The sequence below is a fragment of the Prunus mume genome, linkage group LG2, assembly GCF_029339155.1.
Source record: "Prunus mume cultivar Tortuosa linkage group LG2, ASM2933915v1, whole genome shotgun sequence".
NCBI classification, from domain to species: domain Eukaryota; kingdom Viridiplantae; phylum Streptophyta; class Magnoliopsida; order Rosales; family Rosaceae; genus Prunus; species Prunus mume.
This window is the reverse complement of record NC_142699.1, coordinates 26,310,867-26,336,453: the sequence shown is the minus strand read 5'-3', so window position 1 is coordinate 26,336,453 and position 25,587 is coordinate 26,310,867. Positions and strand designations below refer to the sequence as shown.

Sequence of the window (25,587 nt, the reverse complement as noted above, 5' to 3'; positions counted from 1 at the left end):
AATTAGCTAAGCCTGCAGTTTGTCATCTGTGTTATGTTATGATAATACTCAAATAGCTTATAAATTAAATTTTATTCCTAAATTATTCTTGTAATGATAGTACGCTGATTTAACCAGTAGCAGTTGATTGAGCTTAATTTTTAATTATATCACAAAGCCAACAAATTAAAAAGAACCGACCGCTGATAAATATTCAAAGAAATTAGTTCTTTGAAAAGGAAATTGTAAAGATATTGGGCCTATAGTTCTATGATGCATAGTCTGGGTCCATATAAGAATAGAGTCCATGATTCTCTTTCACAAATAAAAAGTAGAGTCCATGATAAGTGGTTGGGTAGTAGGACTTTTAGAGATTATTTAGATTGCTTTCTCTGCCTTGCGCTTGGCCTTTGAGCTCTTAATTCAGCTCATAGGTAGAAACTCTCTAAAAACTGGTGGTGTCCACGAGCTCTTAATTCAGCTCATAGGTTGCCCCTACTTGCGTTGCGAAATCAGACCCCTATACCACTTGTTAAGAGCCTATGTGTAGAATTTGTCATTAAAAACCGGCTTGTAAGAGAAATGTGTCTAAGAACTCTTAAATCATTCTAGAGTATGCTATATTTCCAATGTAGAATTTTGAGTCTTAACATAGGAAGCAAAATGAAAGTTGAGAGTAATTAACCTCTATAATTAATTGAGTTTTTATCAAAAATAGCCAAAATTTACCCATCACTTTCAAAAATGTCAGTTTTTATAAAATCTTTCAAATATAGCCAAAAACTCACCTATATAGACACAAATACCCTTAAAAATTAAAACCTACCACATAAATCTTAAAAGCAAAACTCTACTACACAAAATTTGGATTAGAACACACGTCTGTAGCCTTTGGTGGAACTACTGCTGAGCACGCACGTCTGTAGTCTTGGTCTGAAGCAATTCCAACACTCCCTAATTCAACTTACCGATATGTAATCCCAGGTTTGCTTTTCTTTCTCTCTCTCCTACCATCTTTGTTTTAATTCCATGGTTTTCTGTTGGCCACTTGAAATAGTTTATTCAACTTATTAATTTTGTTTGTTGGATTGGATTTGAAGATAAAGAACTTATTAATTGTATTTCTTTTTCGATTTGGATGAATTTTTTTTTTCCAATTTGGGTCTGCTGGATCATTGTAAGTTAAATTAGGGAGTGTTGAGGCTATACAGACATGTTGCCCATTGGGATTGGCCAGAGAGTAGAAACTACTTTACAATGATCCAAGCAAATCCATCCCCTAGCAGAAATAATTGGAAATTTCCTCTCTGTAAATATGTTTCTTGTGTTTCGTGGGTGTTGTAGTGTTTCTCCTGTGGTAGACCCAAATTGCACATGATTACTGATATGCTATTCTGACATAAATATATATATATATATATATATGGTTTGAACAATGTTTTCTCAATGTGTATTGTATTATTTATTATGTTGGTTTACCTTTCAGGATAATGTCTAGTTTGACAATTTTGATTAACTACGATGGGAAGTGGGTTAACTCAACGTACAAAAATTGCAAAACTAAAGGACTACTTGTTTCAGATAAAATTACGATAGAGGAGCTTCAAAATAAGGTATATGACATTGTAAATGTGGATTGAAATGAGTATGAGATAACTATGAAAGTCATATAAGATGCAATGAAAAGATGCAATGTAGTTGATGATGATGATATGAGAGCTTTTATTTTTGAAAGTCTTTCAAGGACTTACAAGATTCCATTGTGCATTACATTGAAGCATAAAATATTTTCTTATGGAAGTGGAAGCAATTAACCAATGCCAATGGACCTCAACTTGGGTACTCAAGCTCATTTAGAAGATAATGATCAATACCATGATTCAAAAAATGACTTGGGAAATGCAGAAATTGAGGAATCAGAATATGAAGAGCAAATATTTAATGTTGATTCCAAAGTGGGTGATTATCTTAATGCGGCTGGATAAAAAGTGGGCTCGTGCACACTTCAATGGGAAGCGATACAACCTAATGACAACAAATATTGCCGAATGTCTCAACTCAATCACCAGAGATGCTCGTAAACTACCTATTACCAATTTTATGGAGTATTTAAGAATGAATATACTTCAAAAGTGGTTCCATGAACGTCGAACTGAGGCAGCTAAAATGGATTCACATTTGACAGAGTGGGCAGACAATTTGGTGCGAGAAAATAACAAGAAAGGGTTGTTATTACAGGTATTTCAAATTCATTAAATTTTATTTTGTTGCAAGTAAGGAATATATGCAGACATTTGACTGAGTGGGCAAACATTTTCTTTTGTAGTTTTGCTGATATTTTTATTTGTTCTTTTATTTAAGGAATATATGCATGATAATATTCTATAGATCTTTTGAAAATATTTCAAATAAAATAATTGCGGAGTATTATAAATTTATTTCTTGTTTCTTGAATATGCAGGTTTCTCCCATTGAGGCTTACTCATTTCATGTATATGATGGATGTCGTGTTGAAGTTGTAAATTTAGAGAGGAAGTGTTGCACATGCCGAGAGTTTGATCTTGACCAACTACCATGTGCACATGCTTGTGCTGCATGTAGGCATCGACAAATTTTATGTTACCCGATGTGTTCACAATATTTTACTACAAATTCATTGGTCATTGCATATGCAGAACCTATTTGGCTAGTTGGTGATCAGACAGATTGGGTGGTACCTAATGACATACGAAATAGAATTGTCCTACCACCAATTATACGAAAAAAGTATGGCAGGCGCAAGGAAAAGAGAATCCCATCACGCGGAGAAGAACCATCAACTCGTAAGTGTTCAAGATGTGGTTCAACTGGCCATTATCGACAAACTTGCAAGAATCCGATTGCACTTCATCCTACCTCGTAGATAGGTGCAATATTTAACTATTCAAATTTATGAATTAGTATGAATAATGGATGAATATTTAATTTTATAATTTTCTTAAATTTTTTGGTGTTAACTTTTGACGATGAGGAATAAAGCATGCTTTCCCTCACAATTTTTGTAGATTTGAGATGATATACATTAGAGATGCAGTGCTTTTGGTTTGGCCATGTGAGGATAAAGTCTTTGCACATAGATTCAATACTATTATATTTTTCTATCAATTTTGTGATTTGGAAAACCAAGCTATAAGCATTATGGTATGGTTATTAAGTTCCTAATCAACTCCCACAAAGACACTCCTCATTTCATGCAATGACGATGCTTTTTATAAATTTGATTATATGACCTTTATGTGTGAAAGAAAGACAATTTTTCAATAAGTTGAATATTCAAAAATAATTATTGAATACTAGTCTCTAATATAAGTTTTTAAGTTTCTTGGTCATATTTATGGATAGTTCCTCTCATGTTGCTGCGATAAATAAAGTAATGGCGGCTCTCACAAAGACAGTGGGTGTGTTCCCGAAGTATTTGATAACAGTCTTTGCACATAGATTCAATACTTTGATAACATATCTCGTTTGTACATGATCTTTCTTTTTAAGTTTATGTGAGTTTTAATTTTAAGGGGTATTTGTGTCTATTCAGGTGAGTTTTTGGCTATATTTGAAAGATTTTATAAAAACTGACATTTTTGAAAGTGAAGGATAAATTTTGACTATTTTTGATAAATTGTCTAATCCAACTAGACTAGTGGTTAAGTGCATCTAAAAGCAGCCAGCCATAATGAAATTGGGCCAAAGGACGAGAGTAGAGTTTGTCAGCCTTTTTGAAGAGGAACTAGATGTCGTGGTCAGCCAGCCCAGCTCGTAGTAGCAGTGGCTACAATAATTTATCAAACCACCCCAAAACTGATGCGTCCAAAATTAAATGTGTAGAAAATTAAAGATCTAGACGCTACTTGCAGCTGCTGCCGCACGCTACATTAAGCGCGGGAATCCGTTGGTTTGTCTCTAGTCCTTTTCTGTCTCTCCTTTCTTTGTTTTTTACCTTCTGGCAATCAATAATAAAGAGAAATGGTAACGCCAACCAAACACATAAAAAGAAATAAATTAATAGAGGAATGGTTATATTTGGTCTCTAAGCTTTTTTCTTTATGAATTTGATAGCGGAGGGATGTTTCCGCCCAAATGAATTAATAATAGAAGAATGTTTGAAATTTTATTTTCATTAGGAGAATGTTTAGTTGATATGCAATCAATGTTATATTACTAATGTCACACGGGAAAGATTATTATACTAAACTGGGTTGATTTTAATATAATATTCACTGTGTTTGTGGTGTTTTGTTCATGTATTTGGCCTTTTCGACTATTGTATTATATGTTTGTTTCTTTCTTATTAGGATTTTGAACGAATATTGATCAATTACGACAAAAAAAAGAAGAAGAGTCACACGATTAATACATACAATTCAAAAATCACAATTAATTTTTTTTTTTATTGTTCGAATTTACTTAAACATTTTGTAATGCTACTTCTTTTCACAACATTGGAAAAGCTGTGTGAAGTTCGAATTTTCCGTCGAATTTATAAAAAAGAAGAAGAAGAGAAATTAAAGTTAAAAGTCTCATATTTCAGTTAATCAGTAAAAGTAAAAGATGAAGATAAATGTAAAAAAAGTTCAAGTATATTATGTTGTGCCTACGTCTCTGTTTCTATTCTAATGTGTATTTTCTGGTCCAAAATTCCGAAACGGTAGTTCAGAGAAAAAAGGAAATGGAAAACAACAGTATCATCTCCGGCGACAAGCCCACAGTGATGGTGACGAACGACGACGGAATCGAAGGTCCTGGGCTTCTGGCTCTGGTTCAAGTCCTCGTCTCCACCCGTCGCTACAATGTTCTTGTCTGCGCCCCCGATACGTATTTACTTAAAAACCATCAAACACTAAAAATATTCTTCACTTTGCCCAAATCATTCGAGTCTTTTGTTTATTGATAGAAAAAAAAATTTTCATTTCCGTTTGCAGGGAACAGTCGGCTGTGAGTCACTGCATCACATGGCGTCATCCAATTGCTGCCAAGCAAGTGCATATTGATGGAGCAACAGCCTATGCTGTTTCTGGTATGGAAATTACAAAACCACATAAGCATTTTTCCCGTTTTATGACAAAATGGTCACTACCCCTTGCGCCAAAAACACAAAAAATGAAAAAGTAAGAATCTTTATTCTTGATCAACTTTGCAGGAAGTCCGGCTGATTGTGCTTCCCTGGGTATCTCCAAAACGCTTTTTCCTTCAGTTCCTGACCTGGTAAATATTTATCCCTTCTGTACTAGTGCCATGGTCACATTTCTTATCTGTTTTTTTTTCTTTCCTGATTGCTAATTACCTGTACTTTTTACACACAGCTAATCAGTGGCATAAACATGGGCAGCAACTGTGGTTATCACGTGTTAGTAATTTTTCCTCTTCTATTTCCATCCTGTAATTTGTTATCCTGATTTTGTCTCAAGACTTTTGCAATTAAACAGAAAGATATCTGTAACTAGTACCAGCTATGCCCCGTATGAACTCTGAAAAATCCCAGTTCAATTGGGTCAGTGAAACTATCGATCATCTTGTATTTGTTGAACACCAATATAGTTTTATACTCACCAGTTGCTTTTGAAAAGATTTGGATTTCCACCAGATGTTGTGGTGAGGAAACTAGAATGATTTTATTCGCATAAGATATCCAAACACACTTATCATAAGGAGGCAGTCTATTCGACTTTCCCCTAAAAGCTATGATGATTGATTAAAATACTATGTTCTCAGGAAATCTTAAAAATTCACCCAATTAGTTTTGTTCCCTCGTGTGGGATCACTAATCCAACTGTTGGTCCTCACAAAATACAGTTTTATTTTTCTGGCCTGTTTCTGCTCATAACTTTATTGAAAGATTTCTGTATTTGGAAATGTAGTGTTTACTCTGGAACAGTGGCTGGTGCTCGTGAGGCCTTTCTTAATGGTGTACCTGCAATCTCTGTATCCTATGATTGGTATGTATACACTACAGGTTTGATACTTGTATTGCTTGTTGAACAATATTCATTTGTACATAAGTTGATGCTGAATCTGATGGTATTTTGTTTTTGCCAAAATTTCCTTCAGCTGCCATACATCCTTTTTTGACTATAAAAGAAAGTAAAGAAGTCTTATGTTGACCTTTTTATTCACCTATATGAATACATTGAATACTGGCATTACAGGGTTGGAGCTAAGAGCAGTATTAATGACTTCACACTTTCAGCCGAGGCTTGCTTACCTATCATAAATGGAGTACTAGCGGAATTAAGAAACAAAACTTATCCCCAAAACTGTTTCTTGAATATAGATCTGCCAGCAAATATTGCTAATCATAAGGTAAATTTCAGGATGCATGCTGTGTTTCGGGAATATTCAGTATAGTGACCTTCGTCAGATTCATCTTCTCCTTAATTTATGAATTTTAAAACTTGCATGCCTAATTCTCAGTCCTTCCTCTTTTCCACCTCTTCAATATGCTCGTCTGTGTGAGTCATTTTTAAATTGACTATACTACAGTAGACAAAGCTCATTGATAAGCACAGTAATATTACATATAAAGGCTATTTCATTACAGAAGTAATTTATATCAATAGTTTATTTTCTTTCCTTCGTGGTCTCTCTTTGTATTTTTCTTGTTTTCCTTCGACTCCATTTCAATGCAAGATTTGTAGGCAGTTTGTTTCGATGCTATATCCTTTAGCAAGTCTTACTGAAATGCAATGAGGTTGTTTGGTTTGCTCTTAGTTAAATGGTTAAGGTATGTAATCTCCTTTAATATTACGAATTGCAGTAGTCAATCCAGGAGGCTAACAGGAAGTTAGCCTTATAGAACATTTACATCTCTGGAATTTTTTGCCAGACATTTTGTTCATCTTAAATGTATTAACTTCTGTACTGTGTTCCCTCAATGTACTTTTGGTTGTTCCGATTATGAAAATTATACTAGAAAGCCTGGCTAGGTTAGCATTTTACCATAATATTTTAAATGTGATTTACCAGGATAATGCTTCCAGTTTTATGACAAGAGGATTAGTCCTTCTGTTATGCATTGATTTTGACACGTGCTTTGTAATGTTGTTCTGTTCTTTTCTTGTGCCTTAATAGGGGTATAAGCTCACTAAGCAAGGTAAAAGTTTAATCAAAATGGGGTGGAGGCAAGTTACTTCTGACAAGGCGGGAGGAAAAATGTTGTCAACAATGGTAATGGAGACAGATTCAACAGCATCTACAGAAATTAACACATCAGCTACATCAGCAGAACATCTTTTGTTCACGAGAGAAGTGGGTCCTTTTCCTCTGTGTTATTTGTTGTCTACCTCACTTCTAGCATTCACTTATAAATATTTGCCTTGCCTTACCTCACTTCTGCATGAAGGCTAGTGGGCTTTTTGTTTATGCTGATAAATTATTAGTGTTGGATGTTTCTCGTTATTTTCTCATTCCCCTGTGTTATCTATTGTCTACTTTCTTATCATTTCTTCTTTAGAAACTTTATAGTTTTGGCTTGTTGTTTGGCAAGGTAATTGATTGAGAAATCTTGAGTCAGAGTTGTTGAAGGAGTTAGATAATCAAGAAGTCTATTGTTTGGTGTCTCTGTTGGGGATTACTCTGTGTTCTTCTTTGGAAACTAGTCTAGAAATACTCCGTCTATATTTTGGTTTTTCTTCGTCATTCAAAAGCAAAATTGACCTTTCTGTGGAAAAAGATAGTTTAAATATTCATGCAGGTGAAAGAAAATCACTTTGGATCCTAGTAACTGGTAGATTCATAATGTATACACTTTTCAGTTAATAATTGAAAACAGTTCTAGTGAGGTATTTTGATGGAAAACTGATGTGTTTGTTATTGCTTAAAAAGGTTGATAATTTGGCGGTTGTGGTGTTGGTGAAGGTAGTGTTGCCAATGTGATAGTAGACACAGGATTTGGCTAACATGAGGTGGTAATGATGGTGGTGGTACGGATATTACTGGCAGTAGTTGCAACAAGGGTACTAAGGAGGGAAATTATGGTAATAATGTATAAGGTTTAAATAACATTCAGTTTAAGTTTGATTTAGATTTTAGATGATGGAAAGGATGATAAAATTGCGTTCTTTTATATTTTGCACCAAACAAGGCTCAAAGTACTCTTAATTGCCTATATTTTTTTTCATGCTAAGTGTTGATTTCCTTTCTTTTCTTTTTATTTTGGTATTATCAAACACCACTGATAAATTCAGTGCTAAATTTAGAATTGAAAACACACTTAATTAAGTACTGACTTGTCAATTTCAGCAAACTTTTGGGTTATCAAACACTCCCCAGGTCTTTTCTAGTTGATTTTGTTGGAATGTGTGAGATGGAAATACTTGATTGTAGTTGACTCAAGTGAATGAGCTGTACAAACATGATGCCGTTTAGAACAGCCCTAAGTGAAAGACATAATTTTTCCTAATTTGCGTGCATCATGTTGAGGATCTGTTTTCAATTTTGTAGATAAGGAGTGGCCCAGTTGAAGAGGATGATAGTGACCACCGATCTCTTCAAGAAGGATATGTGCGTATTTTTGTAATTTCGGTAAACTTATTTTTGTAGAGTGCTTGTCCATACTAAGACGTCCTCATAATTTAATTTCAGATTACTGTCACTCCTCTTGGTGCCTTGACTAATGTTGAGATAGATTGCCATGCCTACTTAAAAGAGTGGCTGCCAAATGTAGCTGAACGCTTGTCTGCATCGGCCTTATAAAGCTATTAAAGCATCTGGTTAGTATAACACGGTAGTCTTTATAAGTTTAACTTTCAGTAAGGTTTTGGGATAAAGCCTGTACTTGTTTCAGTTTCCTTCATGTATTTACTAATTTTGAACAGCCTTTCTATGCAAATGATATGTACTTGTATGATTGAAACCTGGTCTCTGCACCCTTGTTATGAACTAGTATGAAAGAGTTCTATGCCTTAAGTGCCTGCCTGAAATCAATTCATTGCCATTGATGTCCAGTTTTTTAGCTGTTATTGAAAGGAAATGCTCATTTTGTGCAGGATTTCTGAAGGGAATTTTCAATCTCAAACGCTTTGCCCTGCATTCAGATTGACAGGGTTTTCAATTGTACTCAAACATTATTTTTTTAAACTTCATTAAGGGTTTTATAAACCTTATTCTATATGGTGGATCCCCTATTCTAATTTTCGAAATATGATGCTGTAATTTTCGAGATGATAGGTCCCTTATTCTATATGGTGGTATTGTTAAGCTATTAATTAATTTAGTAGCAGTCCTCATGGGTGTCATATTTAAGTTTTGTATGGATTGGGGACGTTTTGGCTGAAATTTTATCATCTCATTAAGTTGCTAAGAAGAAGTCAGCCACCAAACTAATTTGGATTGGTGCTGAAAGCCTTCATGACAAGAAATCAGCAACAACACTAATTGCCGACAAGAGCAATACAATTGCCGAGTTGCCGATCTTTTGTTATTTTATTTTAAAAAGAAAACTCTTGTCGGCAAGTAGTCCCTTCCTTTTTTTTTTCTTTTTTTGTTTTCAGTACAAGCGAGGGTTTGGAACCTCTGCCCACATGACAAAAGTGGAAGACTATACCCTATTGACAATTAGGCTTGTTATTCTTTAGGGTGGAAAATTTGCTAGAACTCTAATGTGAGCAGATGTTAATTAGAGTAAGTTTTGTCGCTTTTTTTCTTTCTACATGAAGCAATTCAGGTAACAATATTATAGCATGTTTATTTATTTGAGATGAGTCTTTAATAGTTTTTTCCCTAGAGTATTGGGATTATTTCAATTTCTCACTTTTTACTAATACATGGATATTAAATTATTCAAATTCCTAACTTTTCATGTGTTTATTAACACAAAAAGATAAGAAAAAATTATGTAAGTTTCACATACAAATCCGTAATTCAATTCCACACTCATTCATTCTCTCTTTTATTATTGACTTCCATGGTTCATAACTTCCCCATTTGAAGTAAGTAGAGGATAGGAGGATAGGGACTTTTGGTGGCTAGTCATACCCTAGAAAACGTGTTGAAGTTGGATATCCCCAAAGTGGAAGAAAAAAAGTTGTGAAATATCTAAGTTTAGTAACAAATATCTAGTGGCATGAAGATGCTTGTCGCTGCCTTTATGTTTCCAACGCACAAAACAGCAAAAATTGTATAGTCTCAAGCTCTCTTCCACCAAGAAATGGTCCTCTAGCTCTCGAGTCACGCATAAAACAATCAACTACAGAGTTTTTATTTATTTATTTATTTTTAACTCTTTTCAATAATTCATGGACTTGGTCAGAGAGGACACCGACGTTCAACAAATTTCCTATTACTATTGGCCTGGAATTAATATTTTCCATCAATAATTAAAAATATAGATTTTTATACTTAAAAAATGGATCATGAGAGTTTGAAAAAATTTAGTCATGTGCAAAAGAGGACACACACACAAAATCTTAGCTGAGGTTTTGAAATGTTATCCGGGCTCAACATTGACTCAATTTTGCATTTTTGAAAATATTATGCAATAAAGTGGAGACTGAGTGCCGCTAAACGCTAATTATGTGCCAAATTATAGACTTGTTTATTTGTTTTGTTTATCGCCTTTTAAAGGGGATGTCATCTAAGTTCACTGATTTTCTAGAATCAAAGCCAAGAAGTCACATTATTAAAGATTGCTTGACATTTTTGCCATGACAAACTACTCGATGTGGATGATATATTTTCTTTTCCAAAACATTTTATATAAGACATGTAAATCATGCAGGTGTCCAATCCATTCTTTGATAGACAAACTGAAGAGACAAAAACAGCCACCTCAACCACTGAAATAGACAAAACAACAAAAACAAACCATATGAAAGAAATAGACAACAACTAAAAACTACCATTGATTTGGGCAAGGCGTCTCTGCAACTTAAGTTTAAAGCATACAGCATATCTCATGATGTAGAAGAAAGATTCATTCAGATTTGGAGCGCTTCAAAAACTCAAGAAAAGCATATATTTTAATGTATTACATTTACAGAACACCAAAAAAGGAAAAAAACTGGGGTAAAAACCTTTTTACATGTACACCAGTATAAAACATTAAAACATAAATATTGTATATACTTGGCTGGAACTCTCTCATATACTGTGAAGAACATTTGGGCCTTCGCTCATGCTTTTTGATGGCAAAGAAGGTGTATGTGTATGTGCCTCCACTAGTATTGACCACAGGACATGCACATCCTCATAGGGGCAGGATTTTACATCCTCGTACAGAATGTATATCCCTCTTCCTGCTACAAACAAAGGCCAAATGATTCAAGATAGTATAAATATTATGCACATCCAAGAGGAAGCAGTCTGTAAATTGGTATATATTCTGTATAGATTCTTGATGAATGAGTGGAGAGAAGAGAAAGGAAGGAAACAGAGAAGAAGAAGTATATGCATGAATGAGAAAATTGTGTTTTTGTTGTGTATGCGTGCCCATGCGCTCGCATAACAGTTTTAAAGCAAATAGATTGAGATTGTGAGATAGACTAAAAAATGGAGGGAAATGCAGGATGTGTTCATTGATTTGGAACTAAGCATGTGCAATTTTGCATGCTGAAGTTTGGGAAATTGCAGGGTGGAAGTGAGTGATCACTAAAAGAACTTACTTTTCTTCGGAGCTGAATGGAGGCGAAACCACAGCTTCTTCAAAGGAGAGAAGAGGGAGTGCAGCCACCCCATTTGGAGAAGAGGGTGTGGCTCATGTGGGTGAAACACTTGGGAATGAAATAAACAATAAGACAGGGTATGAGATAAAATGTAGGTATTGCTTAGACAAGGGTGAAGTTTTTTGAAGTCACTGTTTCTAAGACAATTTTGCAATTCCTATCATGCGGATCACATTTTTCTCTTGGTGCCGTGTCTTTGTCAAACCTCTTTATCTTATAGCAGAAGGAGCCACCCTACCAATCAGATTTGCTTTTCACACTTCTACAAAAAGCTCTCCCCTTATAGCATCCCTTTGTGATCCTGTTCCTTCTGCCTCAAGACGCATTTTTGGTTTTCTACTCTTGTTTGTGTGTGTGTTTTGGAAATTGCAATAGTTACACACTCACTAGTGGGGTTTCTTCTTTTACCATTTTTGGTCACTTCTTGTGTTTCCAAGCTTCCTATTGGAGTCTCCTACAAGGTTTCTGCCTTAAATGCCTCCACCTGTCCCATACTCTAAACTTGGTTGCCTTAGAAGTGTGTCCCAGACATGGCTTGCTAGCTGACTCTGAAATTTGACTCATTTGGGACACATCAACCTTTGGTTTCATGCCATTCTAAATTTGCTTTTGGTTCATCCTAATTTTCCGATTATACTTATAAAAATACATGAAATCTCCTACAAATCATATGTGAATAAGGCATAATTATCAATGATTGTCATTCCTAGGGACATGAACGTATGGAGGTTTTTACTGATTTATTTCTGTTTTGGCTGATGGAAATAGCCTTTTGTGCTGATGTTACAAGGCCTTCCAGGATTAACCCCTTTTTAAATCCTAATCACATAAGCTTATGATCAGACAATCTGTCCCAATCACTGAACTACCATCTTCTGCTGACCAGTCCAAGCTCCCTCTCACCTTTTCCTACCCTTTTGCTTTGTTGGGCTTTTTATATTTTGAAGCCTGTATTTCCTAAGCTGGCAAATAATGGTAGGCCATTTTTTTCAATTTCAAATTTTATACCTAGGACATCAGATGCATGTGCATATTCTTAATCACTTGAGCTACAAACTCATTGTCATAATGGTAGGCTTTTAGCAAGCCTAACAACAGAACACAGGGGTACATCACTTTCCACATTTTGTTTGTCATACTTTTCCTTGTTGTGCACTCAAAACAATTATGAAGGAGATTCTTTATAAAAATAAATAATTTTTCAGTGTGACCGAAACACTTTTGGTATGTGTTGACCCGCTAAGGGCCCATCAACCTAGAACCTACCAGCTTGCCTGTTAGAGGCCTATTGACCCCAGCCCACGAGTTTACCACCCATGAAATCGGAGCTGAGCTGACCGGACCCAATTGCCTGCTCAGTTGTTTACCAGTTGTCTCATTATCTTGTAGTTTCTTTCCTCATCCAAACACGAGGACGAGCTTACATGGCAAGGACTGCAGACGCATGAACCATCATATTGAGACCTGGACTCTGACCCATCATGTGCCCTACAAATGTAGCCAGTCCAAAACAAAAGGGAAAAAAAAAACAAAGTAAAAACACAAAAAAATGGAGATCCTCTGGCCCAAAAGGTCGTCAGAGGATAATTAAAATCATCTGTGATCATCTACAGTAGAAGAAATTTGCATCAATACACAAAACACAGAAGGATTCTGGGGAAGAAGAAGTCCAGAACTAGAGATCCTCTCAAGTCCCAAAGCAGTCCTGCCAAATTATACATCATGATGTGATTTTTATTCTTTAGTGATGGTATAAATTACTTTCATTTTTGGCTTGTAAAGCAGAGCAAACAAAGAACACAAATGATTTACACGCACAACCGAAAGCAAGAGAATATCTGAGATGTTGGGGTCTAATCATTTAAATTTTACAACTTGTTTTTGTTTTCTGTCTAATCACAGCAGTAGTTCACCAGCAGCACGTATGAAAAGGATCCTATAATTATTATAATCACTTTTGTTTAACGGTAATTTTCCTGTTTGCCCTATCAATCAATCAAGCAACGACTAGTGGGACGTCGTCTTAAATTTCTACCTTATTATTTATGAAAATTGATCAAACAAACTATATAATTTTTTTTTTTTGGGTATAGAAAAGTTTAGATGGAGGGAAATAATACTACCTCATCTCGGAGTCAGAACATATCAAGATCTCTTTGAAGACTTACAGATGGAGTCTTACCCCTTTTTTGGGTTTTTACAAATTACCCATCAAGAAAGATTGTCGGCAACATAACTCAAACCCATGTCTGAATAGTAAAAATAACGATTTTTACCAACTCAACCAACTCCTAGTTTGCAATAAACAAACTATACTGAATAATGAACATATAATTGAGTACCAGTAACACTGTACCATGCATGCAGCAAGCTGCAGCCACACATTAATCAAAACAAATTTAGACTTTTAGGAATGTTTTTGAAATTTTTTTATCATGAAAACCAATTTCATTCGTTTACCAAATAGTAAATAGTACTTGTCGGCAGTCACTATAAGTTATTTATAATTATACACACAAAATTGTTGCACCCTGCATTTTTTATAATTCACAGTCAATAATATGAGGCTTATCATAAATTGTTTGGCTTACATCATTGTTAAATTTGAATATCATGTGAATAGTATGGATTTAGATTCTTCTTCTTTAAAAAAAATAAAAATAGAAGAGATTCTAAAAATCCATTCAGGATAAACAAACAATATTGGATAGTGAACATATAATTGAGTACTGTACAATGCATGCCAGCAAACTGCAGCCACACATTAATCAAAACGAAGTTAGACTTTTAGGAAAATTTTCTAAATTTTTTTTATCATGAAAACGAATTTCATTCGTTTACCAAATAACACAGCATGTATCGTCAAATATTCAATATGATTCTACAAGATTTAAGTTACTGATCGGCAGTAACTATAAATTATTTATTTACACACAAATTGTTGAACCCAACATTTTTTATACTTCACAGTCAATAATATGAGGGTTCTGCTTACATTTATATAATTTTTGGGTATGAACAAAGATGTCATGACAAATTAGGCAGTCTTGGTACCCAAAAAAAAACCAGAAGGAGGGTTCTGTTTTTCAATGGCGAAGTCATTGTGATGAAGTCAGAAATTAGGACAAAGGGCCCCAACCACCACGTGAGAGCTCTGCTCAGAGTCCATGATATGATCTGTATGTGTGTATTTGTGGTCAAAAAATGAAAATGGCAGCTATTTGGGTACCCACAAATGGCTAATGGCTGCAGAAATCATGACAGAAAAAAAAAAAAAATTAAATTTAAACATTTGTTTTGTGTATTGTTTTGCAACGGTTCGTTCCTTTCAAGATTTGAAGACCCAAAAGTCGTCCAGCTTTGCCACCAAAGTCTAATCCGAAATGATGCATCGTCTTTTTGTATTGGCCATATATTTTAGGATCATTCAAATTTTTACAAGTCATCTCATTGGTTCAATTTTTTTTTTCTTAGAGTAGGAGAAGAGTAGGAAAAACAATAATTTATTAATTCGTGAAAGGTAGACGTAAAGTAGTAAACAAGTGAGTTGGGTTTTGAATTTTTGAGTCCAAATGACCAACTCTATCTTCTATACGTACCACCATGACATTCTTGCATATGGGAATGCTGTACTTTCACATTCTTCAACAGCCAGAGACTACTAATTGTGTTTTCATTTTCATTTTTTTAAAAAAATATTCAAAAATTCGTCCAGTTGGGTCACACCAAAGTCTCCCTCAGAACTACTTTTAAACTTTAATTAAAGTAGTAAGCAATGTTTTTGAATTTATGAGTGAAAAGAGCAGCACAACAAGTCTCTCTCAGTCTCTGGAGAAGAAACTTGCATATTACGTATTTTGCTATTCCCGTTCAATCATGCTTTGTCATGTAAAATCCTTATAACTCGTGACGGAACGTGATTAGTTGGTTATAACAAAACAGTGCTATATATCCCTGTGATTTACACATTTTCCTCCTCCCTCAGACGAGCTGGTTGTCCTGTGATCAGATTTTTAGACACAGTATATACACAGAGAAGAGTTGCAGGTGCACTAAATTTCAATGAAACTGTTTATATTTGTATAGGTTATAATGCATGTACAACTGTCCGTGCAATCTAATTTTGATCTGCATTCTTCAACAGTTGAAATATCCATCGAATTGTAATATTGTGTGGCTGGTTTTCATTTGTGATAGAAATTAGCAACTCTGCCACGATAGGCTGCTCCCATTCTCTGGAACACTTTCCACTGCTTTGCAGATGCATGATGCACATGCATGCAGCTAAACTGTTCGTAGTACGTACGTACGTATTGCATGTGACACTGCAAGCTATAGTTGAAGAGCTGTTTTAATTTACTGCATATATTCATATCTCCTTCTCCAATCAAGTTGCAAATTTTTTACCATTTTCACGAAGAACGTCCTGACTGGTTTAAGTTCAGCCCCCAACCCTCCAAAAGGAAAATACGAAACATCATAAGTTGTCTTGTGAGGTCAGACATCTTGGAAGCATGTGGTCCATCACCATCATCTAATGGCACCAAAATGTTCACTGCTTTTGAAGCTAGCTTTTCTATATAAGATTTTTTTGTTATCTTGGTTTCACAAGAGTTCAGTGATTAAATTAAGATTAGTAAAGATAATTTTTTGAATCAATTTTCCACCAAGCAGAACCATTTAACATCAATCATTGCGATTGTACATGTGAAACTAACGACACTTGGGGATTATTTAGGTTATGGAGATCCCAGAACATCGCTAAACTTTATTAGACTAAACTGATTTTCTTTTTACAACTTTGAGGACTTATGCAGAGTTTCTACGCTCAGATTTGTTTTAACGGACGTATTTTCTCTTTGTTGGGTTTTCGGTATCTTAACATGTCTTGAATTGCTCTGATTAATGCATGTGATGTATGGAGAAGACAAATTTTTTTATATAATTAAAGAATATATAGAAGCAATTATCCATGAGTGAGATTTAGTCATTGAACTAATTATACTCGTAATTATATGAAATGGTATACATATATATATATATATGTGTGTGTGTGTGTGGAGGGATATATCTCTCTCCCCTTGAAATATAGTTGTCTCAAGAACAGTTCATATAACCGTACCCGCCTACCCGGCGGCTAAAAAGGAAAAATTGTTTTGTTCGTGCAGATTGCTATCTATCTTGGTGACTTGGTCTAGTTTCATCTAGACAAGAACGCTTTCAACTTCTGCCCTGATAAGTCAGAAAAATAGGACAAAGAGAGACCCTACCCCATGAATTTTGCAAATTGGCCTCCTTCTCTCCTCATTATTTTTAGCAAACAACTCTGTGCGCCTTTTCACCTCATTTCGTTTCTATATATGAATACTGGAGGAGAGAGTACGAGCCAGAGAGGAAAGCAATATGTTTTTTGAATTTTAAAATGCAATGATTATATTATATATCATACTGTCTTTGGACCTTCGATTTAAGGAGACTCTTTGGGTGTATTTTAAGTGTACATGTGGGGTTTTTGGGGTTTGTGGTGGGTGTGCATGTAAACTCCCTAGCTAAATTGTGTTACGGAAATAATATATAATATATATATATATATATATACAGAGAGAGAGAGAGTTTTAGTTGAGAGATTTTCTCAAATATTTAAAAAATAAAATGTTTGGATCGTTTGAAAAAAAATTCATAAGGGACCCTAAAAAGTGTCCCTTAATAAAAAGGGACAGAGAGAGGAGGGGATGGTGTTTCAAAATTTGAATCAAAAGAGGGATATAAGGGTAGGTGGAAAAATGGAATATAAAACGAAACCACTTTAGCACACTTTGGGCCACGTGGGAGGGATTTGAAGCAACAACATCATATTGTTTTTTATCCCCACAGTCATAATATCATGCTCCTCAACCATCATATTTCATATACATTATGTTTATATGTTTGAGAAATATATATATAAATTATTCAAAAAGGAAAAAAGAAAATAAAAGAAATAGAAATAGAAAAAGGTAAAAGAGGAAGTTGGGTTAAAGTGTGGAAGGAAGAATCTCTCACACATTTGAATGAGGACAAACGAAACAAATCTTTCGCTAAATACCAGCTTTGCCACATTATTTTAATTATCACGATAAAGCTTACACCTTCACCTTTGGAAACCCCAAATTACCAGCCTAATCTACGCTGGATTTGCCTTTGCACTCTCAATCTCAACTTATATATATATATTCCCAACCCTCACTTTGTACGTTCTTTTAGTTAAGCGACGAGCAATGGCTTTTACTTATGGAGCCCAACCATCTTCTCTCTTTGTGCGCGTGTAAGTCAAAAATCTCGTCCATTTTCGCTCTATTTTTTCTTGTATTAATATGAATAAATTTTCTGTACCCAACAACATAAACATAACGCGTAAGTTATTTATTGTCGAACTAATGATATAATATATTACGTTGATGATTTCTAGTCTAACAACATGACATATTGTCCGCATACGATATAGAAGAACAAAAAATAAAATAAAATGAGTTCTTCTCACTTGTGAGAGAAAATTAAAGTTGATAATAGGGTTTAGGAGGCATATAGCATCAAATTTTAAGCTCTTTTGACTTGTTTTAATTCGAAAGTGGGCAAGCGGTTAACAACTTATAGAGGAGATAATCGAAGCTTACCATTTGCATAAAGAAACAAAGTAAACCTAAGATTAATTAATTAATTAATTAAAAGGGAAGGGGCGGTGTTTTTAATTTTGATTAAGGAGATGGACACGTGGAGAATGTCAGCGACAATGTGGGGTCTTTCTAAAGCCAAGCGTGGAGAAAGGGGAAGGTCTCCGCCGTAAGAATAACGGAGTTGGACTGGGTTTGTATGATATTCATGTGAACGCCAAGAATCAAGGTTTTGACTTCATGGGACTTTGTGTAACTTTTGTGTTGATATTAATTGCGCCAATACTATGTTCTCTGTTTGCTCCCAAACATTGTTCCTGGAAATTGTGGTTGTATGGACACACTGCATGCATACTCATTATCCTCTACAATTCTCATCGGTCCACGGTAGCATAAATTATAAAATAACAATCATTTATAACCAAAACAACTAAACAATAATCTTACATGTCAAATTAGGTCAAAATAAGTGATTTTGATTAACAATCCTTTCTTTTCTTTAGATAAAGGGCTGTTAAGAAGTTCACTAACAATATATACCGAGCTAACGCATTATCACATGTTTAGTGGAGAGAGATACAGGAGGCATGTGCAATTCCACCATACAAAACTTATTAATTGAAAATATGCGGGGAATGAGAGTTAGAGGTATGAACTTGGGTTGGATGTTCTAATTCTATCATGGTATAAGAGCATGTTTAATATTTGCACGCTATGATACTCAATATCTACAAATCAACTTTTTAAGTTGTCACTTTCGTTAGTTTAGCGCGATTGATATATATAATTAATAAATTTTTTGGCTTATGGTTAAGCAGTAGAGTGTATTACTTTTAATTATACCATGGATAACATACAAAACTCCCTAACAAGAGATCATTACAAACCAAAAACACAATTTGATACACAGTATCATGTAAAAGACAGTTTCTTGGAGTCAAATATACACAGTATCATATAGTATGTTTAACCAAATTGGTGTAGCAACAACAAACATAGCATGGATGGGATCGATTTTGGTAAAGAAAAAAGGGAAAGCAGCTCACTGTTTCGTCACCCAAGGGAAAAATACAGTGAAGCACAATTTGCCTAAGAACTTAAAGCAAAACTCACAAATTTGTGTATACAATGTGTACGAGAATATACTATGTAACATTCATCCAACGAAGCTAAAAGAACAAGAAAGGTACTGTTTTGTGTGTGACGTTCGATCATATATATACACATATATGCCCTTCTGTTCTTTTGTCCCGCAATATCCGTTCACGTGTTGGAATTTTTTGGCCCCTATCATCACAACCTAGACCCCCACCATCCCACCTTGCTTCTACAAAAGTGCCATCATTGCAACTCCCATTCAATTTACCCAAATAAAAGTTGTATCGTGCAATAATTACATCCAGTACCACTGCAGCCTTTTTTCACTTATACAAAAGCCACCAAAGTCTCTGTATCAATCATCACGGTAGAGTAGTTATTCTCTTTTACCGGTTGTATGTAACTATGTGTTTGGTACAACGCGATGAGCGATACAGATATACAGTTAAGTGATAAATCTAGAAATCTTTGGTGATGAGGATGTTTAGAATGTAGACTAGTAACATTGTTTATGTCTGATATGGGCAAAATATAGTGAATTATCTATTTTGTTTGTGATTGTACCATATAACCACAATGAAGTAGAAAGATTTTATCATCTGCTTATGTGTGTGCGAACGATTTCCAATGGTTAATAGTTTGGTATCTTCTAAAACACGTGAAGTGAGAGATGTTTATTTTCTTTTAAAAAGAAAACAGTAAACTTTGTTCTTAAGAAGAAAAGAACAACGGCTCTAATAAGGATGTTGAAAGGTTTGAATTCTGCACAAAAGCAGAAGGGGAAAATGCTAACATATGTGTCTCATGCATGCAAAGTGAATGTTAGTCATTGATTATCGTTACTTATACAATAGGTTTAACTGTGAATTCCACATCAGTTTCAAAAGTCAAATGCGCATACGACATGTGGAAACAAAATTGTAACATGTAACATAAAATATATATATATATAATGATATCTATGACCATGTACAAGTTGTAACACATGAGTGACCATCAAGCAACCATGTGAATGGTCTTAACCACACATTAATATGGGAGGCAGGCACATCATTATCATCATGAAATATATGGGCGCAGGCATTAAAGCAGCTCCATAAGCAGTAATCGTAGGCGACATGTAGGCAAGTTACATTCTAGGAAACTATCAAAAATGAAAATGAATACGTTTCTGATAAAGAAACACGAGGACGAACAGAGAAAGGGACAGAGGCCTGAGGTCAGGGCAAAATGGGAAAGTAATAAAGCTGTAGCAATTAAGTGGGGAGGTGGGCGATGGGCTTGGGCCTGGACCAGCCTACCTTTTCCGTTACGAATCGCTTTCGGACCCATCATTGCAAAATGTTACAATGGCATTGACCAAACCAACTAGTTGACGACGTTTTTAATTTAAAAAAATCCCATTGTTTATTAATAAAATAAATATAATAGCTTTTGCATGCGCCAGTGTGCTAGCCTTGTAACGGCGTGATTAGCTGTCGTTTTGCTATATATATCCCCTCCTCTGCCTCACTCTCCTTTATTCAACGTTAGATCAGTTTTTCAAGTTTCAACACCTTTATTTTCCCTCTCTCTCTTTCTCTCTCTCTTTTTTCTGAGTTAACATTTTAATGGTTGCGTGAATTTGAAGGCTGGTATAATAGAGTGTGTGTTTTCTTGGAACTGATTCATTGATTTGATCTCATCACCATTTGTCGGAAATCTCTCTCGAAATGGGAAAGAAAGATCATCATCTGCAGCAGAGAGATCAGCAGAGCAAAGACGACGCAAGGGTTGAAGCTGTTCTTCAGCTTCTAAGAAAACAAGCCCCACTTTCAGTCAAACAGGTTGAGCTTCCTCACCAACTTTCAGATCTCCATGTTTTGCTTCATGGGTTTTCAAAAAGTTTGCATTTTGTTCACGGGTTTTTCCAGCCAATCATTTTTTTAATGGACTGTGTCTCTTTTTTTTTTTTTTGGTTTTGCAGGAGAAGTTTTGCAACACTGCTTGTGTTGAGAGGTTTCTGAAGGCAAAAGGAGACAGTGTTAAGAAGGCAGCCAAGCAACTGAGGGCTTGTCTTTCTTGGAGACAAAGCATTGGCACTGGTAGTTTTCTTCTTCTTTCTCATTTTTTTTCTCTGCTGGTGTTACTTATTCTCTTTTTTAGTGCATCTTGGTTTCTCTTTTTGTTTTGTGTTTAAGCGTAGAATCTTGCTTTTTCCACGCTTTGAATTAAGCGTTAAAGTGTTTTAACCCAACCACTAATGATGAAAAAGTGAAACCTCTCTCTCTCTCTTCTTTTTATTACTTATTTTAATGTTGTTGTTTTGAACACACAGAGAACTTGATAGCAGATGAGTTCTCAGCTGAACTTGCAGAAGGGGTTGCCTACGTGTCCGGGCATGATGAAGAATCCAGACCCGTTCTGGTAAAATTCAATAATGAAAATAAATTCAATCTCTATCTCTTTCTGTTTTGTTTTGTTTTCCTCTGTGTTTTTGTTTTTTTATTAAACAACCCACATTTCTCCTTAACTTTTTGCACAGATTTTCCGGATCAAGCAAGACTACCAGAAGTTCCATTCACAAAAACTGTGAGTAGCAAACAAAACCCAGAAACTGCTCGAACACAATTTGTCCATCTCATCTTCTTCTTGTTTTTGTTTTTGTTTTTCCTGAAAATAATTTTTGTGTTTTCCATTTTTGTACATTTAAGGTTCACTCGCTTATTGGTTTTCACGCTGGAGGTGGCCATTGAGAGCATGCCCAAAAATGTCGAGCAGTTCGTTCTCCTTTTCGACGCAAGTAAGCCTCCCAATCTTACCCTTGGCATACCAAAATCAAGAAGGCTAATTTAGTAATTCAGCACCATTGTACTTCAAAACTGCACACTTCACTAGCAAGCTAGCCTAGTTAAGGAGAAACCAGGCGGGCAGCTATGTCGGAGGAAGAGGCACTGTGGTCTTCCGGGACTGAGATATCATCAGAAATTGTCCGGAGTGCCCCTCAGGTGTCGTTGTCAAACCCTCAAAAGTGGTCCAGAAATGCAGGGGCATTATGGGGAATCGGAGTATCAATTTTTATACCCCTCCCCCTCCCCTCATAGAATTGGTCAATTCCCAAAACTGCTCCTTCCTTAAATATATTGATCCTGCCAGGATTCTACTTTTTCTGCTTTGCCAGAGACCCTTAAAACACTTTTTATCCTTCCAATTAACAATTATAATTCAAAATTATGCATGTAATTAACACTAATAATATTTGTTTAATTTTGACTATTTATTAAAAGTCGCGGTGGATTTTGCAGGCTTTTTCAGATCAGCTTCGGCTTTTATGAACTTGTTGCTGGCAGCACTGAAAACTGCGGCAGAGTACTACCCAGGACGGCTGTTCAAGGCCTTTGTAATTGACCCTCCCACTATGTTCTCTTATCTCTGGAAGGTAAAAATGTTCATCAAAATTCAAAACAAATGAGTTACTATTGGGTTGGTTGGTGTAAAAAAAGTCCAATGTTACTGTTGAGCTTGCTGGGTTTGTGTTTGTGTGTTTTTTTTTCACTGTTTTTGTTTTGACTAGTTGTGCATAATGTATGCTGCTTTTGGGTACAAACCCCACCTATAAGCCTTATCCTTTTAAGGCTTAGGTCACATCCAATTGGGTTGCAGTGTTCAAAAACAAGTCAATGACAACCCTATTCCCACTTCTTTTTGGTGGGGGATGCATCATCATCATCATCATCATCATCATCATCATCATCAACTCTTGATTATTACTGCTTTTGCATGGGTTCAAATTATGCCACAATTATTGCTAGGGCTTGCTTTCAGAGATTACAATCCTAGGAACAGTAAAAATCTAAAGATTAAATAGGTGTTGCTATGAAAAAGGTCTTGGACTTTAGATAAAACACTATCAACACAATATATGACACAAGTAGTTTCACGGAAGGATCCCCGTTTGTGTGTGGGTTACGACAGTCGGACTAGCACCCGATTGTCAAGACAAAGGAATCCCGCCCGGAAGTTTTTCGTATATACTTTAATTTCTCCAAGTCATTCCAACATTTTACCATGGATGTTAACGTTGTTTTGTTTTTGGTGTTGGCAAATTGTTACTGATCATTGTGTGACCACAAGGTAAACAATTTAATAAGTCAAATGTGTTGAGTGTGACGTGGATGTGTTTTATTGGTTTGTAGGGCGTACGACCCTTTGTGGAGCTTTCTACGGCTACGATGGTGGTGTCATCACTAGACTTTGAGGAGTCGTTGGACTTTAACGACTTCTCAAACTACCCGCGAGCCTCGTCCCTACGATTCGACCCCTCGTCAATCAAATCAACGGCCAAGATCGGCTCCTGCTCGTCCTCGCGTTTCTCCTTCACTGTTTCTCACCACCAGTTCGATTCCCTCAAGCCTTGGTACCTCAGCCTTACCGACACGTCAGCATCCAAAGTAGGGCCCACCAGTCACTCCCCCCTGGGACCCGCACTCATCTCTCCGCTAAACGCTCGGTCGTTCTCCTTTGCATCCCCAGCCGCGAGAACGCCACGTGGAACCATCCACGGCTACGGCAACTCGGCGGCCACGAGGAAGAGCTTGTTCCCGTCAACCCCACTGCCCCAACGGTGCACCAGCAGCGAGGCGAGCAGAACCCCTCGCCATCCTCGGACCCCACGCCCGTCGTTCCTCCAGTCACCTGCCATGTTCTTCCGCAGCAGCACTAGCAAGGAATGCCACGTGAGCAAGACGGAGAAGTCGCGGGAGTCGTTCGTCCCGTTTTTGAAGTTCTACAGGAGGCCGTACGACGAAATGATATACAGGTCAAAGATGCGGCCCCCACTGGGCGGGCTCATCTCCATCGTCTCTCCCCACCTGAGACGCCGCCACGTGTCAGTATCGCAACGGTTCTAACCTCAAAAGCCCTCCTCCTCCTCCTCCTCCTCCTCCTCCTCCTCCTCCTCCTCCAGCAGAAAAGCAAAGTACATAGGTTACTATTAAATTAACAAAATGAGTCCTTGACTTGAGTACTAATAATTGATTAATTATTTTTCCGAAGTCCAACTCTCCTCGTGCAGTAATTAATTATCCAAAACCAAGAAATTAAGAAGAAATTTTTGTTTAGAGAGAGACGACGTACTAGGCAAGGTGTGAGAGACTGTGCAGCATTGTCTAATTTTGAGGCTCGGGAACAAGATACCGTGGTCGAGACGGTGAACAATATATTTGCATTGGAACTCATATGCTGTAAAACAACAAGAAAAAAAGAAATCTTTGTTTCATTTCAATTCAAACTTTGATATATATAAATATATTTCTCTTTTTTTCTTTCGTCTTGTGGAATCTTTGTGACAGAACCATATGGGTTGAATTTTTGTTCATAATAAAATGGACCCGAGTTTGAAATCTTCTTCTTGTAGGATTTCGGTTTGTTTAGTTTGGTTTCGGTTTTCAATTGTTATTTTAAGAAATGGTAGGAATATGTGTCGGAGTTTGTGGTTTAAGAAGTCAAAATGTAGCTACGTGCCAACGTTCTTTTTTATTTTTATTCAAGCAAAGTCGTACCCTTTCTGATCACATATTTGTATGAACGTGTGGGTGAGGCTTTGGGAAGTGAAGTTTTGCAAATATTTATACATTTTTTGTATGGACGTGTTTGGGTTGGGGCTGCGGCTTTGTCGTGGACCCATTGTCCTCAGGGGGCGCCAAGGTTCGGTTCCTCAGGAGGTGACGTTAGAGACTCAAAGTTCATCTGTTTGTAGCTTATGGCTTTTTCAGTGCTGAGATTTTCTGGCTGATTCACTGCTAACTAGAGAAACCCAATTCGTGAAAATATATATAAATTACAGGATTTGGTTTTGTTGATTTATATTTTAATTTTTTAATAGCAGTTGACAAGTTGCAATCATTATTATATATTTTTGAAGTTATATGCAGACAAATTGGTACTGCTAGAGTGTTGATGTTTTGGAGCTTATTCTGTGCAGTTTTCTGAGTTTGAAAATGAGTCATTTTCGTTTGTTTTTGGGAGTGCTTTGAATGGATGTGACAGAGTCGTCATATGCATTTTGTAACATTGAACTTTCTTCATCAATACATTATACATGATATGATATGCCTAATTTAGCAAATTGGTAAAAATAAAATAAAAGGGCTGATTTATTGGGCCAATCTGAGTGCCACACTGACATGATT

At 36.0% G+C, this 25,587-nt stretch overlaps 3 protein-coding genes across 3 annotated transcripts; all 3 read left to right on the top strand.

Moving 5' to 3' along the window:
• Positions 1-851: 851 nt before the first annotated feature.
• Positions 852-3,067, top strand: LOC148919927 (uncharacterized). The gene is made up of 3 exons (XM_089045167.1): positions 852-963; positions 1,466-2,217; positions 2,441-3,067. Exons 2-3 carry the CDS (start codon positions 1,843-1,845, stop codon positions 2,879-2,881), a joined length of 816 nt encoding a protein of 271 aa, XP_088901293.1. The 5' UTR covers positions 852-963; positions 1,466-1,842; the 3' UTR covers positions 2,882-3,067.
• A 1,563-nt stretch (positions 3,068-4,630) lies between these two features.
• LOC103324062 (Survival protein SurE-like phosphatase/nucleotidase) lies at positions 4,631-9,245 on the top strand. The gene is made up of 10 exons (XM_008226098.2): positions 4,631-4,827; positions 4,935-5,029; positions 5,153-5,217; positions 5,316-5,359; positions 5,871-5,948; positions 6,159-6,312; positions 7,081-7,257; positions 8,452-8,511; positions 8,593-8,720; positions 8,997-9,245. Exons 1-9 carry the CDS (start codon positions 4,682-4,684, stop codon positions 8,701-8,703), a joined length of 930 nt encoding a protein of 309 aa, XP_008224320.2. The 5' UTR covers positions 4,631-4,681; the 3' UTR covers positions 8,704-8,720; positions 8,997-9,245.
• Positions 9,246-20,937: 11,692 nt separating this feature from the next.
• Positions 20,938-24,720, top strand: LOC103324064 (Sec14p-like phosphatidylinositol transfer family protein). The gene is made up of 7 exons (XM_008226099.2): positions 20,938-21,243; positions 21,384-21,501; positions 21,735-21,823; positions 21,942-21,988; positions 22,111-22,199; positions 22,702-22,835; positions 23,593-24,720. Exons 1-7 carry the CDS (start codon positions 21,130-21,132, stop codon positions 24,304-24,306), a joined length of 1,305 nt encoding a protein of 434 aa, XP_008224321.1. The 5' UTR covers positions 20,938-21,129; the 3' UTR covers positions 24,307-24,720.
• Positions 24,721-25,587: the final 867 nt, after the last annotated feature.

Excerpts from the sequence above, each read along its gene's own strand:
- LOC103324062 (XM_008226098.2), top strand. The coding sequence starts at position 4,682 with ATGGAAAACAACAGTATCATCTCCGGCGACAAGCCCACAGTGATGGTG. Across the intron at positions 5,360-5,870 it reads AGCAACTGTGGTTATCACGT|TGTTTACTCTGGAACAGTGG; the intron begins GTTAGTAATTTT and ends TTGGAAATGTAG. Across the intron at positions 8,512-8,592 it reads GATCTCTTCAAGAAGGATAT|ATTACTGTCACTCCTCTTGG; the intron begins GTGCGTATTTTT and ends ATTTAATTTCAG.
- LOC148919927 (XM_089045167.1), top strand. The coding sequence starts at position 1,843 with ATGATCAATACCATGATTCAAAAAATGACTTGGGAAATGCAGAAATTG. Across the intron at positions 2,218-2,440 it reads AGAAAGGGTTGTTATTACAG|GTTTCTCCCATTGAGGCTTA; the intron begins GTATTTCAAATT and ends TTGAATATGCAG.
- LOC103324064 (XM_008226099.2), top strand. The coding sequence starts at position 21,130 with ATGGGAAAGAAAGATCATCATCTGCAGCAGAGAGATCAGCAGAGCAAA. Across the intron at positions 21,244-21,383 it reads CCCCACTTTCAGTCAAACAG|GAGAAGTTTTGCAACACTGC; the intron begins GTTGAGCTTCCT and ends TTGGTTTTGCAG. Across the intron at positions 21,824-21,941 it reads AAGAATCCAGACCCGTTCTG|ATTTTCCGGATCAAGCAAGA; the intron begins GTAAAATTCAAT and ends CTTTTTGCACAG.